The 20519-nt window shown below is 35.6% G+C and overlaps 1 protein-coding gene across 4 annotated transcripts in view; it reads right to left on the bottom strand.

The window, feature by feature from the left end:
• The window catches only part of dtn (transmembrane protein 132C dtn), a 455092-nt gene extending 435582 nt beyond the window's left edge, over window positions 1-19510 (bottom strand). For all 4 annotated transcript variants that reach the window (XM_089634237.1, XM_089634240.1, XM_089634238.1 and 1 more), the window contains exon 1: window positions 18782-19510. In XM_089634237.1, the coding sequence (XP_089490363.1) occupies window positions 18782-18830 (49 nt within the window). In that variant the 5' untranslated portion in view covers window positions 18831-19510. The remainder of the gene's footprint in view (window positions 1-18781) is intronic.
• Between the last annotated feature and the right edge of the window lie 1009 nt (window positions 19511-20519).

Here is a 20519-nt window from a genome sequence, read left to right as displayed (position 1 = left end):
TGTGTGCAAGTTTATTTATCGTAGGTATTATCTATAAGACAACATGTTTATGTTCAACACTTAATTTTAATTTTCGTGATATGAGACAAGTTGGAAAGAAGTTTTTATAAATTTTTTTTGTGTTAGGAACTCATATAATCATTAAAGAAAGGTCGTCCCCTTTCAAATATCCATTGATGTACAGTGTACACGAGCAGTAAATATGGATATAGAATGACTTGACTTTAAGTCGGTACTCAATGCATTGTATATGCTAGGCGCGATGAACCAGAATTGCCGTTGAGCGAATGAGGTTTTAGTTTGAGGAACCACGCAACCCAGGTTTGATGTAAAGCGGGTGTGAGCTTGGTGTTGTGGAGCCACCAGTAGGTTATTTCGTATGTAACAAATGCTTACCTTAGTAAATAACTGTCGTATATCTAAGACCCTGATTTTAGCATCATTATATGATATTAGCTTCTGCTTATTTTGCCACCGACTGAAATCATATTCAATTTTCGTGCAAGCTATCGTGGCCTAGCGGTTAACATTCTTGACTATGGATCTAGATGACGCGGGTTCAAACCGCGTTAGATGGGTTAGATGTTGTTAACTTCTATGTATTCATTCAGTTAGTATACTTAATGCATATCTAGAGTGGAAGAAACACTAGTCCCAGCGAGAGCTCGTATATATGCGTCGATGACATCTCTTCACCTCTTCATCGTCTTGTTTGAAAACGACAAAGACAAAAGATACTAGAACGATGACGTTTTTCAGTTCCAACTGCTCCCAACCATCTGGAGCCAGTGAGACTATGGCTACCCCAATTGGGGTATGTTGTGAGGCGCTGAAGGCAATGGAAAGGGGAAGAAGGTTGGGAAGAGGAAGGTATTCAGATCTGTTCACCAAACACGGCTAAAGCCATTTCAAGCAACGTTTCTATTCTGAATGGTGGTCTTACACCAGGGCGATACTGAGAGTATCTTCTACTCCGTATTCTTCTTCTCTCTGCTCCCGTCAATTTTACAACATACCCCAATTGGTAGCAAAGTAATACGCAAATGCGGAACTAATGGGCGTTTCACATGATTTTTTTTTCATACCGATCCCCACGTGGAAACTATAATAGGAACAATATAAAAAATATCTGCTTAACACCAACGGCCCGCGAAACCGTTCTGAAATTCGGTTCTTCCGAATGATGTGTTAAAATTCCATTTGCGGATACATCTCCTGAGGAATTCATTTCAAAGGAAATCGTTCCCATGTTCCGAGCGGATTTTTAATTCTTATTTCACACTATAATCTACAAAATTCGGAGGAAAACCATTGACTTGTTCCGCGTGTAAAGATTATTTAAGGGCGTGGATTTTTATGCATAATTACTCTCAAGATTAAACTAGTTTTGTGTTTTGAACGTATCTTAAAATTTGAGGATTTGCGGACTCACCTGTAGACGAACCCAAAGGAAGCCATTCTCGCTTTCCGATTTAAATTTCTAGTAATAGACTCATTTGTAAACATATTCACAACACCAATCAATAATACACGTTCACAATTAGTAATCAACACACGTCATAGTCTTTTTATCATTATTTTAAATATAAAACGAAATAAACATGCAACAGTTCCAAATAATGTCACCCATATTAAATTTACCAAATTGGAACACATCATTCTTTTCATACCGAATTCATATAAAAAGACGACCGATATGGAAACTGGATAAAAAAACCATCGTGTAAAGCCCCCATCAGAATTCCTACTCGTTAGATTTAGAAATGTTTTCTTTTTGTAATGCAAGTAATATTTTTATTGAGAATCGAAGGACACAAATTTGCCAAATCCGAAAGATTTTATTCAAAAAGGTTATTTGGTAACAAGTTGGATTTGAATAAGTGTTGAAGTTGGGGCGATGTTTGGGAAAAATATACAATTCACCCTAAAAATAGGGTGCCGCTCTCCGTTGATTTGTGTCGAGGAATTTGTCGTTAAGATGGTTGGAGCATACGGAAGCTGCGAAGAGGGAGAAATTAGATAATGGTAAGGAAGATGAATGTAGTGTGTACAGAATGTGGAGCAACACATATGAGGGAAGTTACGAACGTTAAACACGCTGTAAAGCTGATATGCAAACTTTTGAACTTTAAGTAACAAGATAAGGAATATAATGTATGTATACATACATTACACTCCTATAGAAAAAGTACAAAAGAGATTTATGAGTTACTTTTATGAGAGAATATATTCACTATCCATTCCTGTATCCATCCTTGTTTTTAACAGGAATGCTCGATTTCAACACCTAATGCTGCGTATTCATTTGCGAGCCGAGCCGCGAATTATGGGAAAGAAACGGAGCAGCCGCAGAAGTTTTTCAATCCATTTGCTGTTGCTTCGTTCCTTTCCTATAATTCTGGGCTCGGCTCGCAAATTTATTGGCGCCATTAGAAGCACGGCGAAAAATAGTTCTAGCTAAACATTTTTTTTAAACTAATCTCTGGATCTATAACTTAATCCGCCTATATTGAAAGAGATTAATTTATATGTGCCTAACAAATATATTCAAGGGAGGACTAACAAATATATTCAGAACGCAACAATCAATAGAACGACTCAACTGATCAACGATTCTGCATTTAGGTACAATCGTTTTCAACGTCACTTACCTACAGTAACTATGAGCAACTATAAGTATAAGATACCATTATACAGGGTGTATCGGCACGTACCCGACAAACTTTAACCAGCCATTCCTTAGCATATTTGGAGTAAAAAATCTTATGTGCACTTTGCTGTCCGGTAACGTTTTTTTTTAATAAAAAAATTATTATTCATATTTTCACCGCATGTCACCACTGTTTTATCCTTTGTCAAAGTTTGAAAACCCATCTGGCAAATATTTTATTCGAATTCCGTTGAATAATGCACGTGTGTACCTATATTGGCGCACTTTTACAATCACAACGAAATGGCACGGCACCATTCGTCTCATTTTTAACTATTATTATTTAGTGTGTGCGAAAGAGCGAAGACGCTTTTCGACATACTTGCTTATAACAGCTGTTGAACACGAAAAGCAAAGCCAATGACAGTGATGTAGTGTGGAAATTTTTAATTTTTTTGTTTTTAATTGAAAAAAAATGCTACCGGACAGCAAAGTGCCCATAATATTTTTTACTGTGCTAAGGAATAGCTGGTTAAAGTTTGTCGGGTTAGTGCCGATACACCCTGTATTATGTCACAAGATAGTAAAACTGCCCCCAAAACCTTTTATACGTACATATACCTCAAATTTGTAATCTTATCCGTAATATATTGGCGCATAACCGTTTTATGAATAAATAAACCTATTTACCTAAGTTAAAAAATATATATAGGTAGGTTAAAATAATATATTATAGAGATAAGATATGAGATTCTCACGGCCAAAAGTATTATAGTGATTTAATTTTATCGTATCGTGCTGAACACATCTGCCCTGATGATTGACACTATAAACGTTGGCTAAAGAATTAGGAAGCGCAACATGGCATAATACCCCAAAAATAAATCACATTAATATTTTATAAAATAATTAAATACATTTGAAAGAAAGCTGATTTATGTCAATTTACATAAAAAATCTTTAGACTTTTAGGCTCTAAATAGGCGAGTGAGATTGATCTTCTGTATGAGAAAAAAATATATTTTTTTGATAAATTTCACTCGAAGCAAGGACAAATTTACCTTAATTCGGACAAACCAGAGTAGCGATTCTCCAATCCGGGCCGCTCGCAATCGCCGTCGAAAGTACATACATTGGTCGACTTTCTTATTCCTGAATCTCGTCGAAGATACATACTTAGAAAACGTATTAATGAAATAATCGACAAATTTCGTCCACACGACCGGTAATTTTTCGTTTGTGGATGGCGCATAACGAATAACTTTTGATCATTCGTGGAGAACAGAATCCCAGACACCCAGGTCGATTTCTCGCAGGTTTAGGTTGAACATTATCGCACGGTTCCTTAGTAAGCGTTCAATAAGAAGAAGGTTTGAAAGGGGGATATGTATATACGAATATACTAATATAAAAAAATTAATAATTAAGCGAAAATTGTGAAAATATTTAATAAAATACGACTCGTTTAAAATAGAGCAAAAATCTCGCGACAATTGCCTAAGTTGCATTTAAAGATAAAATGTGCATTTTTCATACCTATAACATATTAAATAACAAAACAAATGTGTTTTTAATAATTTGCGATTTCGTATGTATAGATATTATCTTCAAAAACAACATATATATTTTTTTGAAACATGAAAATCCGAATGCGGGGTTTAAAACAAGGCCTTAGCTATACGCTGGACGAAACAAAAAAGCCTAATGCCTATTTATTCATCATTAATCGTCCATAAAGTTATTTTTCATATAAAACGTCGCAATAAAACTTTATACGTATTATTATTTGGTAAAGATCCAAAAAAAATCGGTTACGTAGAAACTGATAGGAGCGGAATCTTCAGGGCAATCTTTTCCAGGGCAAGAATATAAAACCCAAACGGAGGGAATGCAAACATAAAAGCTTTGATAGCCGATAGTAACGTTTATCTTCGAACGAGCCTTAACCCCCAACCAAATGTGGGAAGACATTTGCGAGCGTGAAGATGAACACAGCTGATAGCCGTTCCACCCCACCGCGGCACTCCTGGGCTCATGGCATTGCTGCCTCAATGACGGGCCACCCCAACTTTACCCCATTGCACGCTGGAAGCATACACCGCCATCTTACCCTCACAATAGGTCACGAGTATGATATTAGTAAAGTATCCCTGTGAACGCTGAACCGTACTAAAATCCCCAACTCCAATAATACCTAATAATAATACTTCATGATGACGTGACAGTTGTCCCACGGTCGGCAAGGAATCGACAAAAACCTAGTGGTGTAAAGACGCGAGAAATGTTGCACGTTGTATATTGTGCCTAGAAATTGTGCTTAGAAAACTGTCGGTATTGCAGATTTCTGTTCTCGCATTTAGCGCCATTTCGCTGAATTTCATTATCTTATCAAATTGACTCAAGGGTATATTGATAATCATGACTCATGACAGTCATGACGAATGCAATTTTTTTCGGATTTACATGAACACTTGTCCCGACATCATAATATATTCGCAATTTATTATAAGTTTATCAGAAAACCTGTTAATTCATTCGTAAGACCAGCAATACCGTTTTTAACTGGAATTACCAATAATTTGAAGAGATTCTTAATAAATTAGCAATAGTCATTTTTCTCCGTGTAAAATAAAAATTGCATTCTTAATTATTACAATCTTGTCATTACGCCGATAATAATTACTGTGCATAATATTAATAAAATGCAACCTTATCAACCGTAAGTATAGTACAAATGTTCCATTCATATTGAATGAATAATATTATAATGAACTACAAACCGAATTATCTCCCTGTAAAGTGTATACAAAGCGTCCCGTTTCCGATATTTGATTCCAGCTTGCAGTGGTCAGTTTCTTATCTCGCTCAAGTCAGTAGTCACATATGGGCCGAACATGTGGATTTTATTCAGTCAATAATAGTGGCACTCAATGGGATTATTTCGGAATCAACTATCTGATAACATTCCGAGATAAGGTAGTAGTTGTAAGGAAACATCATAATAGTTCGTCTCGCATATTATTGAAATCTTCAACAAGTTATTCCAAAACAATACTCATTTAGATTCATAAATATAAAACACAAGAAATAACAACCAAGTCGTATATTAGAAACACTACATATCAGGGTCAAAAACTTATCCAAAAAGCAACTACATATACAAAATTTGGGCAAAAAAGCTTCCTATACTATAGTACTAAACTCTACAGCAAAATCCCACTCTCATTCAAAACTCACAACAATATTTTAAGATACCTATAAATCTCAAATGAAAAGCTGGATACAAAACATAGGGAGATCGGATATAGATAATATACTGACACCAAATACAGACTGAAACCACTCAACTGGACAAAAAAATATACTAGACTATTTCAGAAAAAACACTATTTAATATATTTATAATTACTCTATATTATCTTTACTACAAACTTTTAATAACATATTTAAAAGTTTGTAGTAAGTAATGCTCAGCACGCGAGATCCCATTGAGGATGTCGATTTGTTACAAAAAAGGGAAAATAATAAATCACTTATTATTATATTACATAATACATCATCAAACGTACTAATCTCGGTTGTCTGGAATGTGTGTTAGATATTCATGTGTGAAATCTTGTTCAATGAACTCAAATTTGCTTTGAATTTAAATGTAATTTAAAAAATGGGAACTGCTTGCGTGAAGAATTCCGACAAGGGATACAGTAGGTAACTACCTATGATATAACATTTTAACAAAAAATTATTTAAATTGTCATATCCCTTGATTTTTCGCGTGTCTGCTCTAGTAATAAAGGGGTCTTTTCATGAACTGTCGTAAAACAGTCGCAACTACCAGAAGCTTTAGTGAACGATGAAAGCAACAACAATGACAAATTACAACTCATTTTGATGATTTTATTATGTGAATACATAATAAAATCATCAAAATGATAAATAAAATGATAAATAATAATAATAATAATAAAGCGTCCTGATTCCCTGTAGCCCTGTAACTATGGTATCGCCAATTCGGGTACGAAGAGAGGGTAAATAGTAAGAAGGAGAAGGTTGAGAAGCACCAGGCTGTTCAAATTTGGTCACTAAACACGGTTAAAGCCATTTCAGTTAGTAAGATATTTGCAAATATTGTCAGGTTTTTCGTAACCTAAACATAGTGAAAGCTATCAAAAGACATTCGATTTTCAATGGTAGTCTGTAATCATTTAATTAAATGTTATTTTCAATTTTTACAAAAATACAAGCAAAACATTTAATTGCACGCATTAACAGACTGTTATGGGTTTTTAATGAAACGGTTATTCGTTTAGCCACATCTGTTTCCACAATCTCCATTTCATATCAATCCTTTGTTCCTTTCAAGTCTGCCAATTTAGATTTTAGCCGGTGGCGTGAAAATATTGGCGCCCCCGAGAGGGACTGGCAATTATTTATCCCGCTTTAAAGAAGACGAAATTTGTATTTGAAAATCCTAAAATAAACAATCTGCAAATGTCCAAAGCGTGAAACAAATGGAGCTAGGATGCCGAACAGACAGCAGGCGCACACAATGAGGCAATTGAAACTCTTTTAACGGCAAAAAACTAGCCTTTATTACGCTAAAACGATTTTGGGATAAAGATGTTTTTGTTCAATTCTGTTCAGGTATAATTCTCACAGATCAACAAAAAATGTAAGGAGAAAATACTCTAATGAATATCGAACTCGAAGAAGACTAAGAAAATTGAAAGCAAAAACTTTTTTTTAATTTCGACACAAGACTTTGTGGATTCCTTTATCCCACACCCTCGCCCCTCTTGTTTTGTTTATTACCCTCGCCCCAATTCGCACTTACCTTGGTTCCTCTGGGGATAGTCGTTGCTCTATATATTTGTAATTCGTAAAACATGTTTATCGTTTAGTTTCCAATTTGTTTTTTCTGTTTAACTTGTCAAATATAAAATTCGAAGCAGAAGAATTTTTGTACACCTACGTCCTACTTCCCCTATTGTTATTCATTTTTATTCCAGAATATTTGAGAGAAACACTTTTCAATTTTTGGAAATTGGTATTTGAGATTAAATTGTTTACTTGGAGCGTGAAGCGAAGCGGGAGCGGGAATTGAACAGTTGTGTGACTTTGGAGAGTAACAATTTTTAAATTGGCCCGCTCTAAATCTGTTGTTTTAATTTTGGGGAGTTTTTCTATTTGGATTAGCCCTGGATTATTTTTAAATAATTTATTTTCAATGAATTAAATTAACTACTTTCAGTATCCAGTCTATACATCTCCAGCTGTTGTCGACATTAAAGTGAGAATGTTATCATTTACTAGTCACCAAACTGCGTGGAAGAATAGTGTGAGAGAACAAAGTTCTTACGATAGCCCCATTGTAAACGATTATTTACGCTGTGTGTTTCTTACGCCCGAAACAACAGTAGTTGTTGTCGACAGCATGAGAACAAGTCGTATCTTCGACTTGTCATTTTATAAAACAGCACGCATAACTATGAAACGATCTACCGACATCCGTCTTTCCTCTCTCATTTAATTCAGGCCTCTTTAAGACCCGCTTAATGAACTCATTCCGAAATAAAGCTCCTTCCTAAATCCGCTTCCAAACATCACTCCACCGAGTGGCGAATGGTATTCTACAGTGCGTAAAGCCAGAAAAGTTCTTGCGTCTTTGAGATGTGCACGGAGAACAATGAATTTGGCTGTTTTTATGAAATGCTATTAAAAACGTGATTGCGATCCATTTCCTAATAAAATATTACTCAAAATATATTTAAATAATTTTTGCTTTTCCTGATAAATTTAATGACGCAATGCGACAATATTAGAATTTTTATGAACACGTGTTCCGACGTTCCGACATCCAAATAACATATTGGTGTTTTACCGATTTTGTGTTAGGAAACCTGTCAATTCATTCGTTAAAGGCCTGCTGTCCCGTTTTTAACAGAGATTGGAATAATTTTACCAGATTTTTAATAACTAATATTTTATATCAATAAGTTTTCTCTGAGTAACATCAATAAATCATGTATGAACTCGTAATAAGAGTCTAGCCCATAGACATATGAATATTAGTAGACCTGCCCTAAGTGATTAAAAGCGTATTATCCCCACTCCCCATACCGGTTCCATTGAGCCGGCTGGGCTCGCGTACGGCCTCAAGTGATATTTGAAAACGTGACGTCATCATTCTTGTGCGAACTATGGTCCAGGCATCATCGGTTCATTTTACGAAATAACACGGCAAAATGTTTACTTGTACTATGAAAACTGGTAAAAATAGATGCGAAAAAAGAGAATAAACCCAATTGTCGTATTACATTCCATATATAAGCATTATTTTATTTTATTTTAAGCATATTCACATCGTATAATATGAATCAGTTGTTACTATCACATCGAGAAACGTCTGGACGCGAAACACAAAGCTGGTTGGTTGCTGGGAAGTAAATTATGAACATTTATAAAAGTGTCTTAACTAAATACTCTGAACTAACTATGACTCTGAATATAGAAGCTGCCTTACTTTGCCGAATTTGGACTTCGCAAATTTGTTCATAACGTGGCGAGTAATTTGCGCTCCCATGTAAAAATGTCTATTCATTCAAAGCAGATTTTACTTTTAAGAAGTAAATGGTGATATTATAATGCGAGATGCCTATTTACTGTCAGATTGATTTATTGACGAATCACAGTCATCTTCACTCCCTTCGTTCTTCAACAGTTGATTTTACCCCTCGCCTTTATCTTCTCGTCTATTAATTCCTATGTCTGTGGTCTAGCCAATGCCACTACATGAAGTGCCGAAGATTTTTACAATCTTCTAAAAGCGGGAATGTTTGTGAAGATATGTCAAAGCCACTTTGCCAGAAGAAAGAGAAGTGTATCCACTTAAACCCAATAATGCATAGCATCGTTAAATATTCAGTGGATCAAAAAGAAGAAAAATATCCAATAATTTATTAAAACTGGATGAAAGAGATCTTGGCTTGCAAAATTTCGCCATAACCTTCTGAGTGAGGGTGAGATATAAGTGTCTTCAATATTAATAGGATTTATATTATGGCAGAAATCTCCGTGGGATCTTGTAGCTAGCTTTTTCTTTTAATTCACGCGTAGGACGACGTCGGGCGTCAGCTGAATTTTATCTTGATTAATATTAAGTGGGCCGATATTTCGCAACATCTGCCTTATTATTTATTATGAATCAAGACTGCCTTGTCACTTGTCTCTCCAAAGTTCAAACAAATCCAGGCAAAATATTTTAAATCTAAACATCTTGTTGTTTGTGTGTGCTGAAGTAATCTTCGCATTCTTGCTATGTCAATATCTCTTGGTCAGAGTTCTCAAATTATATGGTGTGCTGTAAAATTGATTCAACAAATTATTAATACGTGCAACAAATCTAAGAACTGAGTAAATTTCTCCTGACCCACCAAACACAAAGTTTTCAATCTACAAATTTGAACCACTGCTCTGATATACACTTCACAAAACCCCCTTTCACCAATGTATAGAATATAGGTACTTTGCAGTTGTAAGAGATCATCTGTATTCATACAAAATACTAAATGAAAATTACATCTGCACATACCATAATCAGCATCGAGGGGATACCAAATTGATTTTATGCGTAGGTACTTTATTCAGATGATGGCGTTATTCGCCCAAGGGGAGGTGGTAATCTGCAATGGCCATGGGCTATTCAGTGATGGACTCTCAATGAGCAAAATGTACTGTTTAAGCAGGTACCTACATTCGCCACATCACTATTATTTTGAATTTACGTCACTAGCACACGAGGGCGGAGCCATGCTTAGGAGGGAAACGTCAAATTATTATTTCGTATTGAACAAAGGAACGACACATGTTCCAAACACAAATATTATGTAGGTACTTTGGTTCAAGTTTAAACTTGATGTAAAGTAAGTATTGTGCTACAGCAAAAATGTCTTTCAATTTTTGTTTCCCGTTTTTTCTTTTTATTTTTTTATTAGATGTTTCTCCACGGACACCAGATGTTATAGAAGTCTTTTAAGAAGTTTTTTAATCTAGTTGAAAATATGCAGGACACAAATTAGGAATAGGGATGAGTAGGTAGTAGTAGGTACAATCGATTAATGTTAATAAGAAGTGGTTTATGTTCTTTATAATCGAAAAATTTCGATTCCTACTGATAATCATCAAGTTAATAATAATACTTAAGCCAAACTTGTAGGCGATAAACGTATTGAATAGGCGATTCACAAATAGAGATTAATATGTTTCAAAATATTATATCAAACCGCAAAGAGATTGCTTTAAATAAGGGTAATTAATTTATTCTATGTACTTAGTTGATTAATGAGTGTGAAATTAAATGCAATTTGACACATTATTATATTATTCACGCACAGAGAAAAATGAGTATAGCTAATTAGTCAGTGGTTGAGTGGGCATAGCGCTTGGGTCTCACCCGAGCGTCGCGTGTTCGATTCCTCGGCTGGCTAAGTCCTCCATCACAACACAAGCAACATTTTCGGCTTTCTGTGGTGGTAGTAGGAGATTTTCAAACATTGTTGGGTTATTCGTAACCCGGGAACGTTTGTCTTTCTTTTAAAAAAAAAAATAAATAAAAATAAATAAATTTATTAAGAATTTCTTCAAGTTAAAAACGGAAATGCATGCAGTTTCCCGATAAACTTTTGGTAAATTCTTCGTATATCGGAACACGTGTTCATGCACCTGCATTTGCGTTGATAATGTATAATGACAAAATGTGAAAATATTAGATTTTTATGTACACGTGTTCCGACTTCGTGATAATATATTCGTATTTTACTTATCAGGAAACCTATTAATTCATTTGTTAAGGGCCTGCAATCCCGTTTTTATTACGAATTACTGCGTAGAGTGCATGATTACGAATAATTTGAAGAGATTTTTAATATATTAGCAATACTCATTTTTCTCCGTGTGTTATCGTGATAAATCAGAACCCTTTTAAAAGTGGTATAAAGTCATGATAAGTGGGGAAAAAACTCGGTTAAATACGTTAGGTAAGGTTTTTTCATCACTTTTAATGACTTTATATCACTTTTCAAAAGAGTAAAGATTTGTCATGGAACCGTGCGATGTTTATGAGAGAGAGAGAGAGAGATTACAACGGAGTTATACACGTTCCTATTCTATGACGGTACCATTTTTGCACATTAATCACATTGTTGGCGTTATATTTCGTAGAAAAGCAACCGTGCAGCGGTATGTGGTATTGCAGTATCAAATATGCAAAAGCCCCATTCCTACATTATATTGCTGCCTGTGAACTATGCTTCAAAGTGTGTTTTGGTAGAAACCTCGTATTCCTAGCACGGTATTATTTAGTGAGGCACTGTTGAAGGCTCTGTTGGTGAAAATAGGTCATTTTATGTTTCGAGTATGAGCTGTCACGATTTTGAAGCAGTGTAACACAATCTGACAGTTATTGGCATCGTAAGAAACACAAAAACAAAAATCGTCATTTTAGTAGAAAGTTATAACTACATTATATCAATGTTAGATGAGAACTGAAATTCTAACATAAACTTAAATACTTTGTAAATAAATACGCGGAGAAAAATTACTAATATTGAAAATTGCTAATATATTTCGCGATCCGGTTAAACACGGGATTGAAGGCCCTTAACGAATGAATTGATTGGTTTCCTAATAAACTTTTAATAAAATACGAATGTATTATAATATGTTGTAAGTTAAAAACGGGATTACAGGCCGTTTCCTGTTAAAGTTTTAGTATATTCCTAATATTTCGGAAACGTGATCATGCACCTGCATTTGCCCCGATAATATATAATCACGAAATGCGAAACTATAATGACTTTTATGAACACGTGTTCCTACATCGCTAAATTAGCAATATTTTAAATCAGTTAGTTTTCTCCGTACATAGTATTGTTCTGTCTTTGCATAAAAATACAATTCTCTAGTATCCATTCCCTCCAAAAGTAATTCGAGAGTCAAAGCGGTTTATTACACTTTAAAAATGGAACATAAAATATATTATTCAAATACCACAGAAAGTCTCCCAAGAAAGTACCCACCCCAATTTAGTTAGCGATGAGTATAATCGAGATATCCAATTCGAAATTATCGATTTATTCGAATGAATTTGAATATGAATTATTAATGTAGCCACAGTCAGGGGGGAGATGATTCTACAGTACGGAGAGACCACAAAAGAAAATAAAAAGGGGAGCAATGCATAAGAAAATAACATCATTCGATTATTGAAATGATCATCAAATCGAATGCTCCAATTATGACCGTCACTACTTTGAATGATGTGTGTGTTTCTTCGCCAAGTTTAATTAATTTGGTTGACGAAAAGCGCGGTTTTGGTTACATGATCTCATTACATCGTTAAAGCGTGGTCAGTAAACACACAAACTCAAATAGTTTATCGTTACCTAAAGGAAGATGTTTATTCCAGTACGGTTCTAGGAACACGAATGGAATTGAGTCATTCATTATTTTATGGGTACGATATGAGACACTAAGGTCAACCACAATGAAAACAAATGGACATTAACAAGTCGAATATTATTGCACAATTTCATAATATTTGTGTTATCGATTCAGAAGAAATCGAGAAGTATCCATTACAGATCACCTTCAAATGTGAGCTCTTTATTTTCAATCGAGAGGCTCGGGTTGGGTAAAAATGTTCCTTAAAAAGTTTTTGTTTCTGTCATTGGTTATCAAAATACTATTACGGTCTCTGAAACCACACAAAACTGGTCGAACGCTAAGTTAAAGAAAGATTTGCAGTTTGTAGAGAAGGAATACTTATTTTAAAACATAATATAGATAATCCAGTAGACATTAAAATTGTTGTCAATGTAAAACATCCAAGTATTTAATTGTTAGAAATGTACAAATATATTTATTGGGAAAGGGTCGAGGGACGATAAATAGGTTGTTTATAGACGGGTTGCTATGGTGCTATGGACGGGTTGTTTCACAGAATTTGAACAATTCATCAAAATTAGAGTTCTGTGAAAGTTCTATTCAACTTCTGCTATGATTTCATGGACCGGTTGTTTCACAGTACTTGGACAGTAACAGAACTTGAATAGGACTTCCACAGAATTATAATATTAACTTTAAAATTTGATGAATTGTTCAAATTCTGTGAAAAAATAGTCCTTAGATACTACGGTGCTGAAAACTCCAGCGAAATAATACATACATAGTATCACTGTGCAAATATGGTTGCGCTGCTTAAAGGGAACGTTGATTGGCGAATAATTTTCTCACCAGCAGTGTATTATGGCTCAAGACAAAATGGCACAAAATGTTAATTGAAGCGGATCCATTGAAAATCTAATCGAAGCATATTCGTTCAGCTATTCAGGCTTTGTTAGCCAGGCTAATCAATTCCACTTTGGAGACAATCAATCGTGATTGGTAGCAAATCTGCCATTGGGTCAAGCAAACAAAGATGGGCCGTATAACAATGGAGCATTGGAACAAAAAGGAATGCAGCCTAAGAGGGGAACGGAAAAGGATGTAAGATTCCCTGATTGATTATGGCGGAACCGAAGAGACCAAGTCGGCAAAGACACAATTGACTGCAAGCCATATTCCAATCAGTTCATGAAACAATATTTAAAAACTGAATATGATATTGAACCTACCTTCAAAGGGTGATTATACGCCGCAGTGTAACTTTCCGCTTTATTTACTACCCATAATATTATTTTTCCCCGTATGATTAGATATAGAGCACGGCCCGCAAAATAAACCGGTATTGGCACACACTCCTTGCTTCATTCATATTCTGTTATTATGGCTCTTGACAGTTTACTCGATAATGCCATCTTCTACCATTCACATTCGAGTCAAATTTATTATTCTACTTACACTCCTTTAATTCTTCGTTAATTTCTCTCTACGTACCCAAACCATCTAAGCTTCCCTTTCTTCGTTAATTTCTCTCTACATTCCTAAACCATCTAAGCTTCCCTTTCTTCGTTAATTTCTCTCTACATTCCTAAACCATCTAAGCTTCCCTTTCTTCGTTAATTTCTCTCTACATTCCTAAACCATCTAAGCTTCCCTTTCTTCGTTAATTTCTCTCTACATTCCTAAACCATCTAAGCTTCCCTTTCTTCGTTAATTTCTCTCTACATTCCTAAACAATCTAAGCTTCCCTTTCTTCGTTAATTTCTCTCTACATTCCTAAACCATCTAAGCTTCCCTTTCTTCGTTAATTTTTCTCTACATGCCTTAACCATCTAAGCTTTCCTTTCTTCGTTAATTTCTCTCTTCATTCCTAAACCATCTAAGCTTCCCTTTCTTCGTTAATTTCTCTCTACATTCCTAAACCATCTAAGCTTCCCTTTCTTCGTTAATTTTTCTCTACATGCCTTAACCATCTAAGCTTTCCTTTCTTCGTTAATTTCTCTCTACATGCCTAAAAGAAGTTACTGCTAAGTACACGGTAGTCAATGTAAGACGAAAGAGTTTTTATCAACGAGAACTGCAGATCGCGATGCTGCATAGTATGCAGTCACTGCTTGTAGCTATACATGGTTTATTGTTGATTTCAGATTTCTAATGACTATGACAACCGGCAAAGCGGTAGCTAAGGGTTTAAACAGGAAAGATTATCTGTACACAATGACTCGTTGAAATCCTTAAAATTCTTCTTTTCATATATATGTATTCTACACTAAGCTTCATATTTAGTTGCTTTGCTCGTCCCACGTTTCTACATATTCCTCTAACTCGGTTTCTTGAATTCAGAGAAGCAGAAGTAATAAAAGATATAAAGGTAGCGTGGTGGTTTTATTACTGTAAGGCCAGGTGCAAACGTCCTCTTTTTTCTTTCGGTATAAAATCGATGGTCTAGTGTTGGGGGAAGCCTAAGTATGGAGGGCAAGAAAGATCGATTCTCGTGCGTCGCAACAGCGAATAATACAAATTGTTTTATTCAAAGATTCCAAAGAGTGGGTAAATTTACTACTAAACATCAAGTGGGGTGTTAAGTCTTAATATGTAGTAATATCAGAGTAGAAGACACTATAATGTCCGTTTTACACGATATATCTTGGCTTTACACGATTATTATTTTCATATTTAAAGATTTCACACAGATAGAGAGAAAATAACATTTTGCGACCGTAATAAATCGTCAAAAAATTACAAAACATAACCATGGACCATACAGAAGCATCTAAAATTTGCCTTTGCAAATTCGTCGCCCTCAACAAATCTTGAAAAATACATGCGTAATTCACAATACCAAACAGTAATACACATTTTCAATCAGTAATAAACAATTATATCAATATTTTAAATATAAACGAAATACCAATAACAGCCACTCTTCAACATAATGTATTTAGGTATGTAGTACAATGAGAGACCACAGATGATGTCAGATAAATGTTCGCCATCGAAAATAGAAAACGTAATTTTTTCACGCCGAATCAGTACGAAATTATGGAAACAGGAGTTTTTGTACGCTTAGTTGTTGATCGAGAGGAATTAGTAGCAAAGTCATCTCTATTTTAATTCAAGTTATCAGGTTTAGTCAGTTCTTCGTTGCGTTACATATGAGCATCATGAGTGTACTATAATTATGGTTCCAATAAGATAGGTTACCTACGAGTTTAAAACACTTTCCATTGGGAAAGAAATTATCGGTAACAAGGCAATTAAAAATGCTGCAGCCCGAGATGATAATGATTGAGCACATCGTTAGTAGTTAGGTTGTTACATTATTTTAAAGAAATTATTTAAGGTCGCTAGTTTTTTTATTCCGTTGAACGTATTGCTTAAGTTCAAAATGAAGACGTAAACGTTTTGTAAAAAGGTAATAAGATTAAGTAAAAAACTATTTATGATAGGTAACCTACCACTAAGATTCTAAGCAAACTGTACACCAGTAATTCTCAACCTGGGTAATATCACCCACGAGTGGCCGATTTGTGGAGCGATCAAGAGTTGAAAGTGCTTCGGGGGGTGATTTTAACACGTTTTTGGGCGATATGCCATTGTGAACTAACTTTATTATAATAAATTAATGTATATATTTCCGCGCTGTTTTGTTCAGATCTCATTTGATGATATTTAAAAGTTTCGTTTCATAAAACTTCATAATTATCGTCACAAAAAACAGCATTGATTGGTTTTCCTCTGGCCTAGTAAAATTTTGGCCTGCAGCGCTCTCATTCTCCGTGCTATGGAGGAGTTAAAGTGAGCAAAGGTTCCACAAAGATTGGGAACCTCTGCTTTACACTCTCGGCGAGACTGCGAGAGAGTTCGCGTTGCGTTTTTCGCCAGCGCTGCGTTTCATGTTGGTTTTTAGTAATTGCTCGATGCGGGAAGAAGACTTAGCTCTTCTCGTCTCAGGAAAGTCTCGTTGAATGTCTCGGCAAGATGTCTCGCTGCGAATGTAGAGTATTAGAATTTTGGTGGCTCTTGCGTCACTTTGCACAACTACGAAAGTTTACGGCGAACCTCTGAAACGGTGGGCATAGCAGATAGTAAAGATCCATTCAAGTTCCATTTTTCTCAATCAAAGTTAAGCTTGAAGGTTAGGAAATACGCATAGAATATTAAAATAACCCATACGAACACCCTATAAACTTATTTTGTGCATATTTAATGAAAGACTTATAGTTGTCTCCATTAGATATTTAAGTTTTTTTTTTATTATACATTATACACTTCACAAATTTAAGGTAAGAAAGTCCCGATAAACTGCCTTTTAGCAGTTTGTCTAACGGGTGCTTTCATTATAAATCTTATTATAGTGAGTTTACAGTTACAACTTGAAATCAAGTGTTGTTTTTTTAAAAAAACCTTTGCATGCAGCGGAATTCGACAAGCTTACCAAAATAACTGACACTTACCTCACGCTACATAACGCGAAGGAACCATATTGTATGAATAGGAAATAAACAAAGCTACTGCCAGGGCAGAATTTGTGGATTCTTCTTTCTTACACATAGCGAATATAATATATAAATGTGTGTGGACGTGTACAATAGATTATATTATGTTCACGCTACACACGGAAACTTTAAGACAGAATACGTGCAGGTCTGAGAGGGGGAGAAGGGGGTCTAGCCCGACACGGTACGGCAGGAGAGGGGGGAATATAAATTACAACATATCGCTCGGCTAGCAGATCAAGGAATATAACCTAGGCCACGCCCAAACATATTATTATATTATATTACCGTGGAAAATCACAGGAGAGTCTGAATTCTTAACAAATGAATTCCAATTTTTATATTAGGTAGGTACCTACCTACTTTACCGCTGGTCTGAATTATTCACACAATCAGTTCCAATTTCGAAAATGGAACTTAAATTCCAGTTCATTGAACCAGAGTTACGCAGGACGCACATACAACTGAAATTAGTATTTTTGTTGATAATACTCGTCTGTGGGATTGTATGACGAGCGTTATCGTGAGATAGGCCACGCCCACACATATTTGTATATTATTTTCGCCGTGTGTTATTACCTTAATTTTGGTAAAAATCTCTCCCAAATTGCACAATACAAAATTAACTCATATAATTTTGATCCGTCACATCTGCATGCATTATCAATATAATTATTTGGTGCGGCAGGTCAAGAACACAAAAAGCGGCTCTTTCACAGACTCTTTTGAATATATTCGTGTTCGTAGTTATTTAGATGCCAAACAATTTGCAATGCGAAGTTACCCAGTTTAATAGGGGCTCCCTTTAATTGAAACGAACACGCAATACATTTAGGAATCCAATACAATTTGAAACATTGCGACTTTTTATTGCACGCCTTTGATTTCCACCGGCGCGCAAGACGTTATTGCTGATTCTAAAATTTCAACATTTAATTATATTTTGTGGTTTTACATTTTGTATTATAAGAAAAATAGCAAGATGGGCATATTATGGTATCTGTGTAAATACATAGGAAGTTTCAATTCTCTTAATGATGTAAGTTTTTGTTTTCGTTTTACTTACCTATAACCTATTGAAAGGTGGCGAGATATTCCTCTTATTTCGACGTAAATAATAATCTAATATTCATAATATGTTCTAATGATTCTAACCTACAAATACAGAATATGATGTCAGTGCAGTGCTTACCTATAATACACAGCAAGGCAACTTTTAGAATCATGGTGAACTCCAGCATCTGAAAGCTTTGAGATAAACAACAATGACAGTTCAGATAAGTAGGGCGCAGGTCCCCATCTTATAACTTCAAAGAATCGTCAATTCTCCTTCTTTTAATCCTTTAGCACATTCTCCAGTTCACAAATGTTATCTTTTATACGAACTTTCACAAAACAATCGGATAATGCTATTCTTAAGTCAAACAGAACAAGAAAACACCGGACTATTTCGATTTTCGAATATGGAATGTTTTATAAACAAACGCACATCGAAGCTAGAGGGATCGGAAAACTGAATTCTCAGGGAAATTTAAATCGTGTTTCTCAGGAATGATAAACAAAATGAAATCTCCGGCCGACAGCTGACCGTGGAGACTGTTGGATGTCACGTTCGAGTAAGCCGACACGTGAACCGAGGGGCACTCACTCACACTAATCACAAACACTTCAAAATAGGCGCCGAGCGGTCCCTTTTCAAATCCTCACTTCGTACTGTCGGAATCAAAAGGTTCTTTTTTCAAACTAATCAAGTTTTTTCGCCGCCAGGCCGATGACAGCGCGGGAAAAGTGCAAAAACCGTTCGCCACTCGCGAAGAAGTCTATCCCTCGGTAGTTTAAGACATGATTGTTGTCCTTTTTGAGTGGACTGGCGTGTATTTACGTTTGGGGTAAGTCGGCGCGGTGCGACCGTCCAGTGCGGGCTGAGATTCGGTAGTGTCGCGTGTGTGAGCGGCGGTGGGTGCGGTGGGGGACGAGGGGCGGGGCGCACGCGCGCGCTCCGGCGCGGTCTCGGGCCGAACTGGCGGGCGGGTATCGACCCAAGGAGCGCGCCTGCGCCCCCTCCCCGCAGTACCCGCCCGAACCAGGGGCGCTCCGTGGGGCGGGGACTCTCACTCTTCACTCTCCACAGTCACTGGGCAACTGCCCGGATAAAATTGCAGAATTCAACCGCACTCTTAATACGATATTCTTTTTTAAATAACACTTCGGTTCAAATTTATCTACAGAAACCAACTATTTACGTCGGGGGAGATGGACAAAACATACAGCCAATAGGTTATTAGGTTCTTAGTTGGGGTTATTTTAATAATTACTACAAATGTCAAATCGTACGGATCATATGACATGCAAAAAGGGAACTTTAATGCATTTTTATCATCTCATAGATACTCGTCTCTCGTAGTAATGAAGCCGAAACTAACTGATATTTTTTTCGATACATGCAAAATATAAACTAATTATTAAATACTCAAGTAAAGTTAGCTCAGTTCCGGTAATTTTTTCAACAACGACAATATGGAGATTAGAGAAGTAGAAAAAATATTTCATTAAGTATTGTATATTAAAATGAATTACTCAAAATTGACCACCGACTCAAATAAAGATACTGAATTAACAATATGTAATATTTGGCTAATGTCTATTGTGCCATTTCTAATAGAGCGCATTATTAATCTTTATTTAAATGACCTTAAAAAATAATGTATTTATTATGATACCTACTCAATCATCGATTCAATCTAGGTCGTACAATATTATTCACAAAGCACAAAAACACTTTATTTGGAGTTTTATATGTCGAATTTGTACACATGGGAACCATACAACATTTGTATTTCAAATGGGGAGACATTCTAAAAAATATAACGACAAAAACTCAAGCAAATACACTCGTAAACAGACAACAAAGTACCACTATCACGTACTGT

This window comes from Hesperophylax consimilis, chromosome 8 (assembly GCF_061612785.1).
Source record: "Hesperophylax consimilis isolate HC1 chromosome 8, BYU_Hcon_1.0, whole genome shotgun sequence".
In the NCBI taxonomy this organism is placed as follows: Eukaryota; Metazoa; Arthropoda; class Insecta; order Trichoptera; family Limnephilidae; genus Hesperophylax; species Hesperophylax consimilis.
The sequence above is the reverse complement of the archived record's forward strand: the minus strand, read 5'-3'. Positions and strand labels throughout refer to the sequence as shown.